Here is an 18,822-nt window from a genome sequence, read left to right as displayed (position 1 = left end):
AAAACATTTACCGAAGGCTGAAAGCGCAGTCTGTAACATAAAGCCCAATGTAAAGGAGTTACCGTTCTTTCTTCTTATTGCAGCCACTAAGAACGTGCCTTTGGAAGTAGTTGATTTGGAAGTCACTGGGTAAGATCAATGGCATTTACAGTTAGTGGTAATTATATACTTTTATAATAGTATATATAATAATTATATACTTTCCCCATATTGGGGAGCTACTCTCTGCCCTGATCCAGTTAGTTTTCTGGTCCTACTCCCCAACTCTGACACAATCCTCCCAGACAATACTTTCACTCACCTGCATGTTAGCTGTCAGGATCAGGCAAAATTAATAAAGTCATGTTCCCCTTGGAATAGACCTGAGATTGTCTATGGCCATACCACCCTGAACACACCCCGTCTTGTCTGATCTCGGAATATACCTAAAATAGACATCTTCCCACATGAAGACCCCAAATCTGCTCTATTCTCACCTTTAGGTTCCTGATTATTAAACAATTTGTTCTGCTTTATATTTTAATGCTTTTCAGTCACCAAGTTACAGATGCTACCATGATACCAACCTGACTTCCTGGACAGGTGACCTCACCAATGTGTCCTGGAACCCCACCTCCCCAGAATTCAACTTGCTTGGGTCCCTAGCTTCAGTACTACCCATGAGTAACTGGTCCAAGCCAGATCCCTTGTGAAGATGTTCCTTCTCTATCACTTAGACACACATGGCAAGTGTTAGCACTTGACTCCCTCCAGTAGATCAAGATCTACACATGGACTGCAGATGCCTTTGAGGAATTAATCTCAGTAGAATACATAGAACTGGATGGCCTTAAAGGCTCCGTTATGTAAAGATAAGTGACAGGCACACCAGCCAATAACAACATACACAGAATTCCTGATGGGCCATACGACCTTGCCCTCAACTTGGATCAACAACGGTAGAGAATGTTCCATCCTCCAAAGGGAGGATACACAACATACTCTATGCTCCACCTGAGGAAGCTGGGTGCTGATACTGGGGCAGCTTGGAACGTTCCTACTCATGACCACAGAATGTGAGCTCAGGTCTGCAGGAATACAGATGTCACATAAGCTTCTAAGCTGAATATAGGCCCTAGATCACATCAAACCAATAGGGTTTATAGTCAACAATATTTATACATCTTTCCCATATTTGGGAGTTACTCCCTTCCCTGATCCAGCTTTCTAACCCTTTTTCCAGCCAGGACAACATCTCCTCAGATGATAACTTGGATCCACCTGCATATCATATTTCAGGCTCAGGGGAAAAAAAAAAAAACAGTATAGTCATGGGCCCTTTGTAATATAACTAAAATATGCCTACTAGCTATCTACAAAATGGAGACCCCCTTCCCCAACTCTTCATCTGCACTATTCCAGCCTTTAGGTCCATGATTGGTCAACAATTTGTTTGGCTTTGTATGTTAACTCTCTATTCAGCCACCAGGTTCCAGATCCTAGCATGATGCCAACCAGACTTTCCTGGACAGTCAACCCCACCAATGTGTCCTGGAGCCCCACTTCCCCAGAGCCCTTCCCCACTAGGGAAAGAGAGAGAGGCAGTCTGGGAATATGGATCGACCTGTCAACACCCATGCTCAGTGGAGAAGCAATTACAGAAGCCAGACCTTCCATATTCTGCATCCCATAATGACCCTGGGTCCATGCTCCCAGAGGGATAAAGAATAGGAAAGCTGTCAGGGGAGGGGATGGGATACAGAGTTCTGGTGGTGGGACCTGTGTGGAGTTGTGACCTCTTATCCTATGGTTTTGTCAATGTTTCCTTTTTATAAAAAAGAAAGAAAGAAAGAAAGAAAGAAAGAAAGAAAGAAAGAAAGAAAGAAAGGAAAGGAAAGGAAAAAGAAAAAGAACTGCTGAAGTGAAGTATCTGAGAAATAATATATACAAGTGTAGTCAGGAATCAAAATATTCTTGAGATGTGAGGTTGCAAAAGGAGAAATTGATTGTCCCAAAAGCAAAAGCCAGGGAGAAAGGTTTAGTGAAAATGGAATACTTCTCAGCTGTAAGAAATGAAGTGCTATGCACATCTGCTCTAGCTTGGTTGGAATTTGAGAGTCATGTTAGACCAGAAAGAGAAGGCTTTCAGGTCCTGGTGCACCTAGGCTGGGGATTTTGCAGAAAATGGAAATTATACACATATATCAATGCTGGGATAGCCTGAGGATGCTTCTTCCCGAGCACGTGCTCTCTGGGTTGGAGAGAACTCAACTGGAGCCAACCTAGGCTGCTGCATGGGAGAGGGATCAGGAACTCGTGCGGGGCTAGCGTTGCAGGAGAGAGATTTTGGGACCCTTGGAGCCGGAAGGCAATTCCAAGTGTGTTTAATCAGAAGAGCAGCTGTATTTATACTCGCCAAGTAGGATGGAAACAGAATGTGATGTAGAGAGGGTGGAGTGAAAAGAGTACAAACTAGTGGGTGTGCCTAGGAGAGGGAGCGGAGCAAAAGGAGAGTGTGAACCAGTGGGATTAAACCAATGCCCTGCAGGCAGGGAGGTTCTTAGGTAACAATGGTTATGTAAATAGACCTCAGCGTTAAGCAAGGGGAAGCTGGCATACTGCCCAACATATCAACTATTATATTTACTGTAAACCATTAATTCCCTCAAATGAAATATTTTTTAAATGTTGTTATATGTCGCTGTCTAAAGCTGGAAAGTGATGGTTGTGTAAGTAGACCTCAGAAGAAAGAAAATCCCCACTAAATTAAAAGGCAGTACATAAAGAAGATGGGTAGCTCTTCATAAGAAACAGCAGTCTGAACTATGTGTATACAGAACATGGAACTCCAAAGACATGGAGCATATAACAAGCCAGAGAGAACTCATAGTTAAATTGGAGAGAACACCACTTTGCAGTCACAAATGAATACAAGCGACAAGAAGCACATGTAAGAAACTAAGAGCCACACACCAGTAAGTCACTGCAATAAGTGACGATTTGGGAAAAATGAACTCACAACATCAGCAGAAACATTCTTGCCCATAGATGAGATTATGTGGTGGCCCATTCATGAGCCTAGAAACTATCATGATGAATCAAAGCCATCTTAATAAGTGATCAAGTGCTCTCACAGAACAGAACGACTGTAGCAGAGCTACTCTATACGACTGAGAGGGAAGAGTGGAGGCAGCATGGGAAGCCAGGACAAAGCTCGGATGACGGTTCCTACCAGAGCTGTCACAGGAGGGCACAGTGCAGTATTCCCATCTCACAGCACGGTTGGTGGTGTAGCACCAAGGAGCACTCGACCCATCAGGATTCCGGCAGAAGTTTCCAGCCAAATGTCTAAAAAGGAATTTATTTGTTAGGACCTCTTTTCCCAAAGGCTAAGAAGTGACCAGATCTTTGCATCTTCACTGGACAATGATTCCCTGAGTATGCATGTTCCTGTTGGGAATTCTGTCATAGACTAGTCCACTGATACACTAATTTATGCAGCTTTTTAATTTGGATGCAGTTAATGATAGAAGATACTATAAAATGGAAGACTGTCTAGTCTTCAGCATGGGATTGCCTAGAATGATGACAACAGTGCTTTTCTTGGATACATCTTGAATTGTATTTCTGATGGAGTTTATGCATGAAAAGAAGTCATTTGCTCTGTTACATTTTTTAATTGGAAGCACAATAGATAGTCTCTATCTATCTTTAATCTATTGCTTATGAGTCATCATCATGGAAAAAGGGACTCTAGTCCTCTATGGGGAACTCCCTCCAGCCACAAACCTTAAAGTACATTTAGTAGTGACGTGTCAAAACTGCTTGTGGGAACAGATTCAGCCTCAGAATTACAGAGTGAAAACATCTGGGGTAGGGTCCAAGATGGGAAAGTCTTAGCTAGTTCAGAAGAAGTTGATGTTGCTGGTTGGGGAACCCCTACTTGAGTACAAGTGTCCTAGAACACCACTGTTCTTTTTCTGTTCCCTTGCCTGATGGGTTCCCTGCTATCAGAGTCTAAGTGACCACTGCATTCTTCTCGCTCACTGACAGTGGCCTTTCCTGCAGCCCAACATCTATAAGGGGATAACACCTCTGGGGGACTTACATGGAAGTATACTTCTCCGGAGTAAATTTGTGGCTGTGAGGGAACTGTGCATTCCATTGCTGGCAGGTGTGCCCAGACACTGTCGTGGATATAGAACCTCGGTAGTTCTCACCTCTTCCCTTCAGACACTGATCTGTCAGATGAGAAGGTGGTGGGATGCAATTTGAATGAGGAAATATCCATCCAACGTGTACCAGTTCACAAAGCCAAGCGCCCAACACAAAAAGCATGAACCGAACAAAGGGAAACACGTGAGATCACAATTAACAGCGTGACGTCACCACTCCTCTGTTGAGAGCCAATACAACAGCTGACAAGGAGGGCCGAATAGCAGTCACTCACTGGCCAAAGTGACCTTTCTGAACACCATGTTGACAATACTGTAGACATGTTTTTGCCCAGAAACCATCTAAGATTCCCCCCAAGAGGCTCTCTCCTGACCAAGAAACCAATCAATCAATTAAAAAGTAGTTGCTATTCTAGAAGACTAGCCCACTGAAGGCCCAGAGTGGAGGCCGAATTGGAGACCCTGAAAAAGGTCTAATCACAGTTCTTACCGGAGTTGTCACAGGAGGGTATCTGGCAGTACTCCCACCTCACAGAAGGGTTGGTGGTATAGCACCAAGGAGAATTAGATCCATCAGGATTCCGGCAGAAGTTTCCAACTAAATTTCTGGAAAGGATGTGACTGTGAGGGTACCATTCATGATGGCTCCATTAAGTGGTCAGGGCCTTGATTCTTCCATTCATGATTATAGCTTTACTATACTGCTGTTACTGCTGCTGACGCTCTTGTCATATACAATGATTATACTCAACAAAAGTCAGGCCGATCTTAAGTTAAAAGAATGAGATCCCAAAGAACAGGAAAGCCTTCAAGGGTCAGGATGGGATACGGAACTCTGGTGGTGGCAATTGTGTGGAATTGTACCTCTTTTGTCCTATGGTCTTGTTAATATATGTTTTTTTTTTTTCTTTTCCTCTAGGGTTATCGCTGGGGCTCAGTGCCTACACTAGGAATCCACTGCTCCTGGAGGCCATTTTTCCCATTTTTATTGTCCTTGTTGTTGTTGTTACTGTTTTGATAGCTGTTGTTGTTGGGTAGGAGAGAGAGAAATCGAAAGAGGAGGGGAAGACAGAGGGGGAAAGACAGACACCTGCAGACCTGCTTCACCACTTGTGAAGCGACACCCCTGAAGGTGGAATATTTTTTATTTTATAAATATTTTCTTTAAAAAAAAGGAGGCAGAAGAAGAAAAGGAGAAGGTGAGGGAGGAGGAGAACGGCTCTACGTCTCAACAAACGCACGCACTAGGCTTATTCAGCGCCACAGGCGTGGTTAAGATCCACTATCATGGGCAGGGCATCATGCTTCTGCAAACAGACTCTCAGGCCTGAGGCTCCTAAGTCCCAGGTTCAATCCCCTGCACCACCATAAGCCAGAGCTGAGCAGTGCTCTGATGTTTCTCTGTGTGTGTCTCTCTCTCTGCATCTCTCTCAAAAATAAATAAATAAATAAATAAATTTTTTAAAGAAACTATTTAAAAAAAAAAGATCCACTATCATCCAGCTGACCCCCACCTCTAAATCTCTAAATGTCTCTTCCACTCTCTGTTCCTTTCACTGTTGTAACCACCACAATATTATCAGAATTTAACTGCCATCTGTGATGTGAGCACTCAGCCGGGTGCACTGCGATCTGTGATGCGAGCACTCAGCCGGGTGCACTGCCATCTGTGATGTGAGCACTCAGCCGGGTGCACTGCCATCTGTGATGTGACCACTGAACCGGGTGCACTGCCATCTGTGATGTGAGCACTCAGCCGGGTGCACTGCCATCTGTGATGTGAGCACTCAGCCGGGTGCACTGCCATCTGTGATGTGAGCACTCAGCTGGGTGCACTGCGATCTGTGATGCGAGCACTCAGCCGGGTGCACTGCCATCTGTGATGCGAGCACTCAGCCGGGTGCACTGCCATCTGTGATGTGAGCACTCAGCCGGGTGCACTGCCATCTGTGATGTGACCACTGAACCGGGTGCACTGCCATCTGTGATGTGAGCACTCAGCTGGGTGCACTGCCATCTGTGATGTGACCACTGAACCGGGTGCACTGCCATCTGTGATGTGAGCACTGCCATCTGTGATGCGAGCACTCAACTGGGTGCACTGCCATCTGTGATGCAAGCACTCAGCCGGGTGCACTGCCATCTGTGACGCGAGCACTCAGCCGGGTGCACTGCCATCTGTGACGCGAGCACTCAGCCGGGTGCACTGCCATCTGTGACGCGAGCACTCAGCCGGGTGCACTGCCATCTGTGACGCAAGCACTCAGCCGGGTGCACTGCCATCTGTGACGCAAGCACTCAACCGGGTGCACTGCCATCTGTGATGTGAGCACTGAACCGGGTGCACTGCCATCTGTGATGTGAGCACTGCCATCTGTGATGTGAGCACTCAGCCGGGTGCACTGCCATCTGTGATGTGAGCACTGCCATCTGTGATGCGAGCACTCAGCCGGGTGCACTGCCATCTGTGATGCGAGCACTCAGCCAGGTGCACTGCCATCTGTGATGCGAGCACTTAACCGGGTGCACTGCCATCTGGCCCCCTAGCACTTTGTGTTGAAAGCACAATTAATAATTTCTACCAAGTCTATTTAATGCTTATACACTCTAATCACTGGAAAGAGTGCCCACTTCTGAAAGTGACAACTTCCTGCCAACAAAGACCCTTGGTGTTTGTGTGGCTTACCAAAGCCAGTCCCTGGAACAGACCTAGCTCCAGTGAAGAGTGAAAGTATCCGTGGTGGGGCTTGGGTGGGAAAGGCTACTGATACCAGAGGACTCTGTTGTTGCTGCTTCTGTGGGAAAACTCCCTCTTGTAGCTGTACGTTGGAGAAAGATGGATGCTTTTGGCCCACCCTTGCCTGAGGCATGGCTGTCATCTCAGAATCCATGTGCTATGCCCCCAGCTAAACAAGAGGAAATGTGAGTGGGATCTCCCACTACATCACATCTGAAGAAAAGGAAGACCCGTCGGAACTTACTTGGTAGGATGATTATCTGGTCTAAAACTGTGCTTGTGAGGGGACTGTGCACTCCAGTGTTGACAGTTATTCCCAGACACAGTCTTGGACTCGTAACCTCGATAGTTTCCACCATTTCCATTTAGACACTGCTCTGTAGGGATATAAGGAAGTTTGTTGTTTGAATGAGGATAGAAATCACACACACACACACACACACAAAGAAAAAATTAGAAACCACAGATGCCTAAGAAGAGACAACAGACGCAGAGCCCGTCACCCCTTGTTCTTAACACAGCTCTTCAGAACTGGGCCTTGAAGTAAAGCTAACCCAGTAACAAAGTGGAAATTACTTAGGAACTCCCACGCCCCTTTGAACCACCATGTGCTCTTATTTGATATCGAAGAAACCTCCTTGGATAAGCCTCCATTTGGCAAGTGCTACCAGGAACCTTCAACTATTCTCTTCATCATGCTTCTAGTTCACGCAAACCACACCACAGGAATCATTCCGAGCGGGTTATCTGCAACTCACCTTACCAGAAAGAGCAAGGTCAGCATTTTTACACAGCGAAACCTGCAAACCTGCTCAGGCTGATCACATACATAACTGTGTCCGTCACATACACATGCGAGTGTAAGGCCAACTTGCTAAAAAGCCACCCGTGTGGGGCTGGGCCGTAACGCAACATATTAAGCGCACGTGGCACAAAGCACAAGGACCCATGCAAGGATCCCAGTTCGAGCCCCCGGCTCCCCACCTGCAGGAGGGTCACTTCATAAGTGGTGAAGCAGGTCTGCAGGTGTCTGTTCTTCTCTCCCCCTCTCTGTCTACCCCTCTCCTCTTGATTTCTCTTTGTCCTGTCCAACAATAATGGCAACAATAACAATAATAACAAGGACAACAAAATGGAAAAAGTAGCCCCCAAAAGCAGTGGATTCATAATGCTGGCACCAATCCCCAGTGATAACCCTGGAGGCAAAAAACAAAAACAACAACAAAAGCCCATGTTACACCAATGATGGCTCTTGTGCCAAGCAAAGTTCCACTGAACTATCTGACCACACACCGCTACCGTTTCCTCTCCTAAAATATGTTCTCCTCAAATTTCTGGATGAATTTTAAAGTTAATATTGACTACAGAAAATGGGTGGCATCAGAAGGCTATGTGAATTTAAAAGGGTATCCTGGAGGTCATCGCAAAAGGTCAAGGAAATAAATTGGCTTCTTTCTTTCAGAGCAAAGGGGCCTTAAGGTTCAAGGTCTGCAGCTTGTAAATTCAGATGCCTTGCCTGTTGAGGGGCTTTTATATTGTGAGTGTTCAGCCAGTTGCCTGCTGATAAACAGACCCATTTAAAGGCAATTATCGTTATGTTCTACTGTAAGCCACTGTAGCCAAAGACCCACTTTTTCAAATAAAAAATAAAAAATGCGGTGCTGGCCAGGTGGCTCAGCAGAACTCATGTGTATTGTGTTGAAAGACCCAGGCTCACTCTCCACATGAGTGTGCCATGGTGAGAAATATGTGGAATTCCATGGCTGATAGTGGTTTGCTTTGCATTCTCCCTCTGTCTCTCATAAAAATATGCAATACTGGGAAGTCGGGCGGTAGCGCAGCAGCTTAAGCACACGTGGCACAAAATGCAAGGACCAGAGTAAGGATCCCAGTTCGAGCCCCCGGCTCCCCACCTGCAGGGGAGTCGCTTCCCAGGCGGTGAAGCAGGTCTGCAGGTGTCTGTCTTTCTCTCCCCCTCTCTGTCTTCCCCTCCTCTCTCCGTTTCTCTCTGACCTATCCAAAAAATGAATTAATGAATTGGCTTCTTGTGCACTAAGCTCGGAACTTAAATGCACAAAGCGCGTCATTTGCATTATTTGGCTGTGCACACACATTTAAGAGAAAATAAGGACAGTGAAAAGATGGGAGAGCTTGTGAACTGGTGACACAACATGTGGGAAGGGGGAAAACAGAAGCTAAACTAGTAAATAGACTTGAGAGATTTGCAAGCAGCAGGACAGTCTGGAGCTAGATTCAGCAAGTCCGCTGAGGAAGTCAGGAAAAGTAAGAAACAGTAAAAGATCAAGAAAGGAGGTCAAGAAACCGTGAAAACAACAGTAAAGACATGTGGCATGGCACAAAGAGGAGCAACCGCTGAGAGACAGGCAGAAGAAGAAGGCAACGAGAAAAACACAAACTGAATAAAATGCCAGCAGAAGACTTCTACAAAATGAACATCTGGGAAGACCTGGGTTTGAGACCCCCACCCCCCAGCCCCTACCTGCCAGGGAAAGCTTCACAACTGCTGAAGTAGAGCTGCAGCTGTTTCTCTTTCTCTTTCCCTAACTCCACCTGCTGTTAAATTTTCGGAGGCTCCAGCTGGCCGGGCGGGCTAGCTTCACGGGCGGGTAACAGAGACGCGGAGACAACGGCTGGGCAGGGAAGCTGTATTTCTTTATTCAGGAACAACGATTCATAAACTAAACCAAACTAATCACCAAACAGAACTCTGCTGTCTCTTTGCGGCGGCGCAAGCACTCTCTCTTACTCTGCAACTCAAGAACCCTGGAACTCTGCCTTACTCTGGAACTCTGGAACCCTCTACTACTCTGTAACTCTGTAACTCTGGCCCTCTCTTACTCTGCAACTCTGGAACTCTCGAACTCTGGAACTCTTCAACTTTGGAACCCTCTCTCGGGGTTCCTTGGGGGGGGGCAAGCGGGCCCGCGAAATTAGCAGGACTGATCCAATTCTCTTGGCGGGGGAGAACTAGAACCCAATGTAAAGCATACAACATCCACCTTCTCTATTTCTTTCTCTGTACTATCAAAGAATAAACAAATAAACGTAAATTTTTTAAAAGGCCCCCAAAACTCAGAAGACTCCAAACAGAATTACATACACCAAGACCCATCATAATGAAACTAGTAAAGGCCAGATATAAAGAAAGGATACTAAAGTCAGCAAAATTGAAACAAAGAATTGCATAAAGAACTATACCCATCAGACAAGTCATATATTTCTTAAGAGAAACTCTAAAAGCTGAAGGGAATGGCGGGTCATTTAGAAAGTACTAAGTGAGGAGTGCTTTGCCTGCCCGTTTTTTTATTTGTGATTGGCAGCAGGTCCTAGATTGTAAGGTTATAGGACACAGCTCCACACCACAGCCACCACCGAAGCTCTGTGTCCTCACCCTCCCAAAGACAGCACGATCACTTTGTTATCACCAAGTCTTAGAAACTGTTCGACCCTCTTCTTTCTTCCTTATTTTTTTTCTGAGAATTCATGTGTATTAGTTACTTAGATTTCACACGTTTGCGTGAACACAACTGTCAGTTGTCTCTCACCTCTTATTTCTCTAAGCATTTATCAAAAGGAGACTCCAACACCAGTACAGAGGTACATACGCATGCCTGTGTTTATAGCTGCATCACTCCCTATCACCGAAAGTGTAGAAGCAGCCTACGTGCCCATCCACAGATGACTGGCTAAAGAAGTTATGGGCTATGTACACCATGGAATACTACTATGCAATCAAAAATATGATGTTGTGTCCTTTGGGACACAATGGATGGATTAGAGGCTGTTATGCTTAGTAAAGTAAGGAAAGAAGTGAAGGACAGTTGCCAGATGATTTCACTTATATGTGGAAATATAAAGCAGGGAATCATAAGGACTTGAAAGAATATATAAAGACAATCAACCCATATCTATAAGACCTAAGGACAGTTTCCAGATGATTTCACTTATATGTGGAAATATAAAGCAGGGAATCATAAGGACTTGAAAGAATATATAAAGACAATCAACCCATATCTATAAGACCTTGGGAGAACTATGGTGGCTATTGTTGGGGAGTGGGACAGGGACACTTTGGTGATGGTAATGATGTAGAAGTATAGCCCTATTGTCTTGTTGTCTCTCTTCTTTATTTTTTATCTTTGTTTATTGGATAGAAACAATCATAAATTAAGAGGAAAAGGAGTGATAGAGAAGGAGAGAGACAGAGAGACCCCTGCAGCCCTGATTCACTGCTCATAAAGCTTTCCCCCTGCAGGTGGGGACTGGGGGCTCAAACCCAGGTCCTTGTGCATTGTAACATGTTCATTGAACCAGGTGCACCACCACCCAGTCCCTCTTGTAATCTCTTAAATCGCTAATGAAAAAGTAAAAAAAAAAAAAAAAATGGAAGAAGGGGGAGGAGAAAAAGAAGAAGACGGGGAAAGAGAAGAAGAGAGATGACCAAATATCAGTCAAATAAAAGGACACAGACTCTACTTAGAAAAGAACAAAATCGTCAACAAAACAACTCAAGAAGGTAACTGCACTGAAGAGTAAAGACAACGCTGGGTTTCCTCAAGATTCTCTAATCACAGTTTTTTCCTTCTGAGTTACGGCTTGGACTCAGTGCCAGCACTACAAGTTCACTCTTCTAAGAGACCATTTTTTTTCCCTTTTCTTTTTTTTTTAATACTTTGATAGGACAGAGTGAACAAGAGAAATCGAAAGGAGATAGATAAAGAGAAGGAGAGAGAAATAAAAACTCCTGCAGACCTGCTTCACTGCTTGTGAAATGTTCCTCATACGTGTGGGGGTTTAACCTGGGTCCTAGGGCATGGGAGTGTGTGCATTAAACTGGGTGTGGCACCACCCAGCGCCCTCATCTCTGTTCTTACCAGACTTGTCACAGAAGGGCACCTGGCAGTATTCCCACCTCACAGCAGGGTTGGTGGTGTAGCACCAGGGATAAGGAGATCCACTGGGGTTCCGGCAGTAGTTTCCAAACAAATTTCTGGAAAGAAAATGAGTATTAGGACAAATTTTATTCAATGAGCAATTTAATAAAGAAACATATTAAATGACAGGTTTTTTATTCTTGTTATTCTTGTTATCTTCTTATTCTTGTTATGAGCAGGTTTTTTATTCTTGTTATTATTTATTCTTGTTATTTTATTCTTGTTATTTTTATTCTTGTCATGTACAGGATGTGAATGATCCTGTCACAGCTTCATCTTGTAACATGTGGTATTGGATTTGAATCATATTCAACTATTATAAAAAATGAAAGTCAGATGAATTTTACATAAACTGAAAATCCATAAGATATCATAAAATTATCAGTCAAATAATAGGACACAAACTCTACTTAGAAAAGAACAAAATCATCAACAAAACAACTCAAGAAGGTAACTGCACTGAAGAGTAAAGTCTTTCCAAGTGTTCTCTTGTATACCTCTTAAAATACGTCCTTGATGATACACATGCCAAAAAAAAAAAGTGACATTCTGAGGCTACTCATCCAACCTCTGGCTCTGGGGAGGTGGGGAAATAAAAAAAAGAAAAAAACTATAAATATATCAATGTGTTTTTTTCTGTGTCAGAACAGTACATTCTGTTGGAGACACAACAAATGATCTATATTTCTACTTCAATGGCTATGCTTCCAGTCACAGAAGAGAGTGTATTAGTCAAAGAATGGAAGTTGTCTGAAACACAAAGAACCTTAACGTGCACGTAGCTGTGACTTACCAAAACTGGTGACTTAGACAGAATTGGCCTCAGAGTCTCTGAGTGAAGAGCGGTGACCAAAGGACACATTAAAGTGAATTCTAAGGGACACATGCACCCCATGTTCAGAGCTGCACCCCATGTTCAGAGTTCACAATAGCCAGAGTGGATGCAGCCTGAATGCCCAGCAGCGGACGATTGGCTAAAGACATTACGGGATGTATGTCCTAGGGAATCCTACTCTGCAAGCAGAACAGATAATACTGTTCAGATAATACTTTGAGGCAGAATGGATGGAACTGGAGGTGGTAATACTTAGCAAAACAGGAGATGAAAGACAGCTACCGGATGATTTCACTCATATGGGAAAGCTGGAGAACAGAGATACGTGAATTTGCAACCGAACCAGAAACAAACTATTTTGAAAACTTTGTGAAAACTTTGGTGGGTATCTTTGGGACATAGCAATGTGGGGTGACAGAACTTTGGTGGTGGGTGTGGTTGGAACTATAGATTGTAATCTTATAATCTTATATCAAGTCAGTATTCATCACAAAATATGAAAAAAAAAAAAGATTTAGGATGAGTTCCAAGTCTAATGATTTCAGTGGAATTTGAGGGTGTTGGCATGGTGAATCCCACATGCCGATCAAGTTGTTATTACTGTTTTCCACAACGCTGTTCATCTCCAGCTGAGAGTGGTGCAGGGGGTGGAGAGGACGGTTGATCTTGGAACTTTGGAGCTGCAGGCATGAGAGTCTCTTTGCATAATCGTTGTGCTATCTACCTCCCCCCATGAGTTTTCTAGCAAGTCCTCTGATTTGCTCTATTTCTTTTTTCTTGTCTTCGAGTTGGTCATTGCTTCAACTCAAAACAAGCTATCAAGGGAGGGGATTGGATATGAAGCTCTGGGGGTGGGCATTGTGTAGAGATGTACCATTCTTATCCTATAGTCTTGTCAATATTTCCATTTTATAAATAAAATTAAAAAATAAAAAACAGGGAGTTGGGTGGTAGCGCAACAGGTTAAGTGCATGTGGCGCAAAGCTCAAGGACTGATGTAAGGATCCCGGTTCGAGCCCCCAGCTCCCCACCTGCAGGGGAGTCACTTCACAAGTGTTGAAGCAGGTCTGCAGGTGTCTGTCTTTCTTTCCCCCTCTTTGTCTTTCCCTCATCTCTCCATTTCTCTCTGTCCTATCCAACAGTGACGACAACAATCATAATATCAACAATAAAACAAGAGCAACAAAAGGGGATAAATAAATTGATTAAATAAATAAATAGATAATAATTAAAATAAAAAATAATAAGGAACCTTCCAATAAAGGGGATGGGTTACATAACTCTGTTGGTGGGAATTGTATAGAATTGTAACCCTCTTATACTATAATCTTGTTAATCATTATTAAATTGCTAGTAAAAAATAGCAAAAAAAGAAAGAAAAAAAAGAACACAGTTCTCCCATGATAACTGAAAGAAGATTCACATCAGCAGGCTTTCCCACTGCCTAACATCTGAGGGGGACTGCAGCCCACAGGGACTTACATTTTGGGGTGCTTCTCTGGGATAAACTCATGCTTGTGAGGGTCCTGTTCATTCCAGTTCTGACAGGCATATCCAGAAGGAGTTGTAGACATAAGACCTTGATAGTTTTCACCTTTTCCTCTCAGACACTGATCTGTTGGGTTAGAAGGTGACAGGTTGCTATTTGAATGAGGAAAGCAAATAACACATAACCTTCAAAAAATGTAGAAGCTACAGACATTGGGGAGAGACAACAGATGTAGAGAAAATAGCCCTGTCTTCTGTAGTATACCCTCATATTTGGAAACATGAAAATCCAGGTCTGCTTCACAACTGACTAACGGGTATCTACAACTCCAAACCATCCCTGGAGAAACTTTTCTTGACACAATGCCCTTGTGTAGATAGACATTTCTTTCCAATTCCCAACGTTCTCCATGGTCAACACGTGTCTACACTCTAAAGGTCCAAGATCTTTACATATAGATACAATCAGAATTCCTTCCACGGATTCTTTTCATAAACTAAACAGCAGACTCACCACCCCCATCGTATACACTTCCACACAAACACACAGTCAGTGAACAGCAAGTCACAAATGTCTCTGAGGGAAAGAATGTAAGGTTCAGGATTTGATTCTTGAGAATAATTGAAGTTCAGAGGAGAAACGTGATTAAATAGTGGAAATGAGGACTTCCGTTTCTTCATTAGGTTGCAGGAGCTACGCAGAGGGAGAAAGACGTTGGGTTCTCCTGTGACCTGGAGAAAACAAGGACACTGGATAAAGCAGTGGCACATCTTACAGAACGTGCATGTGTGCGTGCATCAGAGGACACTGGATAAAGCAGTGGCACATCTTACAGAACGTGCATGTGTGCGTGCATCAGAGGACACTGGATAAAGCAGTGGCACATCTTACAGAACGTGCATGCGTGCGTGCGTGCGCATCAGAGGACACTGGATAAAGCAGTGGCACATCTTATAGAACGCGCGTGCGTGCGTGCGCGTCAGAGGACACTGGATAAAGCAGTGACACATCTTATAGAACGCGCGTGCGTGCGTGCGCGTCAGAGGACACTGGATAAAGCAGTGGCACATCTTACAGAACGTGCATGCGTGCGTGCGCGTCAGAGGACACTGGATAAAGCAGTGGCACATCTTACAGAACGTGCATGCGTGCGTGCGTCAGAGGACACTGGATAAAGCAGTGGCACATCTTACAGAACGTGCATGTGTGCGTGCGTCAGAGGACACTGGATAAAGCAGTGGCACATCTTACAGAACGTGCGTGCGTGCGTGCGTGCGTGCGCGTCAGAGGACACTGGATAAAGCAGTGGCACATCTTATAGAACGCGCGTGCGTGCGTGCGCGTCAGAGGACACTGGATAAAGCAGTGGCACATCTTACAGAACGTGCGTGCGTGCGTGCGTCAGAGGACACTGGATAAAGCAGTGGCACATCTTACAGAACGTGCGTGCGTGCGTGCGTCAGAGGACACTGGATAAAGCAGTGGCACATCTTACAGAACGCGCGTGCGTGCGTGCGTCAGAGGACACTGGATAAAGCAGTGACACATCTTACAGAACGCGCGCGTGCGTGCGTGCGCGTCAGAGGACACTGGATAAAGCAGTGGCACATCTTACAGAACGCGCGTGCGTGCGCGTCAGAGGACACTGGATAAAGCAGTGGCACATCTTACAGAACGCGCGTGCGTGCGTGCGCGTCAGAGGACACTGGATAAAGCAGTGGCACATCTTACAGAACGCGCGTGCGTGCGTGCGTCAGAGGACACTGGATAAAGCAGTGGCACATCTTATAGAACGCGCGTGCGTGCGTGCGCGTCAGAGGACACTGGATAAAGCAGTGGCACATCTTACAGAACGCGCGTGCGTGCGTGCGCGTCAGAGGACACTGGATAAAGCAGTGGCACATCTTACAGAACGTGCGTGCGTGCGTGCGTCAGAGGACACTGGATAAAGCAGTGGCACATCTTACAGAACGCGCGTGCGTGCGTGCGTCAGAGGACACTGGATAAAGCAGTGGCACATCTTATAGAACGCGCGTGCGTGCGTGCGCGTCAGAGGACACTGGATAAAGCAGTGGCACATCTTACAGAACGTGCATGCGTGCGTGCGCGTCAGAGGACACTGGATAAAGCAGTGGCACATCTTACAGAACGTGCATGCGTGCGTGCGTCAGAGGACACTGGATAAAGCAGTGGCACATCTTACAGAACGTGCATGTGTGCGTGCGTCAGAGGACACTGGATAAAGCAGTGGCACATCTTACAGAACGTGCGTGCGTGCGTGCGTGCGTGCGCGTCAGAGGACACTGGATAAAGCAGTGGCACATCTTATAGAACGCGCGTGCGTGCGTGCGCGTCAGAGGACACTGGATAAAGCAGTGGCACATCTTACAGAACGTGCGTGCGTGCGTGCGTCAGAGGACACTGGATAAAGCAGTGGCACATCTTACAGAACGCGCGTGCGTGCGTGCGTCAGAGGACACTGGATAAAGCAGTGACACATCTTACAGAACGCGCGCGTGCGTGCGTGCGCGTCAGAGGACACTGGATAAAGCAGTGGCACATCTTACAGAACGCGCGTGCGTGCGCGTCAGAGGACACTGGATAAAGCAGTGGCACATCTTACAGAACGCGCGTGCGTGCGTGCGCGTCAGAGGACACTGGATAAAGCAGTGGCACATCTTACAGAACGCGCGTGCGTGCGTGCGTCAGAGGACACTGGATAAAGCAGTGGCACATCTTACAGAACATGCGTGCGTGCGTGCGTCAGAGGACACTGGATAAAGCAGTGGCACATCTTACAGAACGTGCGTGCGTGCGTGCGTCAGAGGACACTGGATAAAGCAGTGGCACATCTTATAGAACGCGCGTGCGTGCGTGCGCGTCAGAGGACACTGGATAAAGCAGTGGCACATCTTACAGAACGCGCGTGCGTGCGTGCGCGTCAGAGGACACTGGATAAAGCAGTGGCACATCTTACAGAACATGCGTGCGTGCGTGCGTCAGAGGACACTGGATAAAGCAGTGGCACATCTTACAGAACGCGCGTGCGTGCGTGTGTGAGCGTCAGAGGAAGAGGACCAGGCCACTCGTTAAAGAATGCGCTTGGCTGTTAAAATGGTGACGTCACCTCCTTTACCTCATCTTGGATGGAGCTTGAAGAAATTATATGAAGTCAGATCAACCAGAAATAGAAGGATGAAAATGGGATGATCCTAAGAAACAAGAACAGAAAAGGGAACACAAAGCAAAGCTTGGACTGGTTAGGTGGACTGCACCAAAACAAAGGGCTCTCTCTGGGCAAAGAGGACAAGAGACAGGGGTTGGGAGAGGTGTATTTGAGGACCTGACACCTGGTGAGGGGAAAGGACTCAAGGCGGGGTTGAGAGTGTTTTGCAGACAACATGGTGAGATGAGAGACTGTATCTATGTGTCCACAATTGTATTGTAACTCACGCATGTCTGAATTGAAAAAGAAAAGAGTCTGCAGATGATAAACTAGAGCAAAAGATTCTGTGGACGGGAGACATGAGAGAGAGCAAAAGGGCCAAGGGGTACTGCTGCTCCTGTGTGCCAACAACTATATTGTAAACCATTAACCCACAGAGGAAAAAAGAGCTTGTGGAGTCAAGCAGACGTGTTGGCCTCAGCTCACATAGGGCCTAGTGTTATTTGGTCCATAACTAATTTCCCTCCACTTCCTTTTTTTTATGTTTTATTTTATTTTATTTTTATTTATAAAAAGGAAACACTGACAAAAACCATAGGATAAGAGGGGTACAAGTCCACACAATTCCCAACACCAGAACTCCGTGTCCCATCTCGCCTGATAGCTTTCCCATTCTCTATCCCTCTGGGAGTGTGGACCCAGGGTCATTGTGGGATGCAGAAGGTGGAAGGTCTGGCTTTTGTAATTGCTTCCCCACTGAACATGGGTGTTGGCAGGTCGATCTGTACTCCCAGCCTGTCTCTCTCTTTCTCTAGTGGAGTGAGGCTCTGGGGAAACGGAGCTCCACAACACACTGGTTCCCAGGGAGGTCCGGTTGGCATCATGTTAACATCTGGAACCTGGTGGCTGAAAAAATGGCCACAAGGAGCGGTGGAATCATGATGCAGAAGCCAACCACAGTGATTACAAAGGTGGCAAAAGAAAAATATATATATAAGAAAATAAACTGTGAGAAAATAAAGCCATGGGGTTGGGTGGTGGCACACAGGGTTAAGTGCACATAGTATGAGGCACAGGTATCCCGGTTTGAGCCCCCGGCTCCCTACCTGCGAGGGGGGGGGGTCACTTCACAAATGCTGAATCAGTTCTGCAGGTGTCTATCTTTCTCTTCCACTCTGTATCTCCCCCTCAATTTCTCTCTGTTGTATAAAAAGAAAGAAAGAAAGAGAGAGAGAGAGAGACGGGGAGGGAGGGAGGAAGGAAGGAAGGAAGGAAGGAAGGAAGGAAGGAAGGAAGGAAGAAAGAAAGAAAGAAAGAAAGAAAGAAAGAAAGGAAAGAAAGCCACCCGGAAAACATCAGCAGCTGTGGTAAAAAAAAAAATGATTGGTTGATTAGGCACAAAACATGCATTAAAATACACAAATTTGCAAAAACACCTAAACTTGCTATTAACCCCACTTGTACGTGGCAGTAGTTTTCGACCAGA

General features: G+C 45.5%; 1 protein-coding gene across 1 annotated transcript in view; it reads right to left on the bottom strand.

Moving 5' to 3' along the window:
- PLG (plasminogen) overlaps window positions 1–18,822 on the bottom strand; it is a 115,276-nt gene that overhangs the window by 70,079 nt on the left and 26,375 nt on the right. Inside the window, exons 9-14 of the mRNA XM_060205117.1 lie at window positions 14,164–14,296; window positions 11,787–11,902; window positions 7,136–7,268; window positions 4,645–4,760; window positions 4,088–4,220; window positions 3,212–3,327 (exon numbers count right to left, since the gene is read on the bottom strand). Coding sequence (XP_060061100.1) covers window positions 3,212–3,327; window positions 4,088–4,220; window positions 4,645–4,760; window positions 7,136–7,268; window positions 11,787–11,902; window positions 14,164–14,296 — 747 coding nt within the window. The remainder of the gene's footprint in view (window positions 1–3,211; window positions 3,328–4,087; window positions 4,221–4,644; window positions 4,761–7,135; window positions 7,269–11,786; window positions 11,903–14,163; window positions 14,297–18,822) is intronic.

This window comes from Erinaceus europaeus, chromosome 13 (genome assembly GCF_950295315.1).
Source record: "Erinaceus europaeus chromosome 13, mEriEur2.1, whole genome shotgun sequence".
In the NCBI taxonomy this organism is placed as follows: domain Eukaryota; kingdom Metazoa; phylum Chordata; class Mammalia; order Eulipotyphla; family Erinaceidae; genus Erinaceus; species Erinaceus europaeus.
Note: the sequence above shows the minus strand (reverse complement) of the source record. Positions and strands in the feature narration are given on the sequence as shown.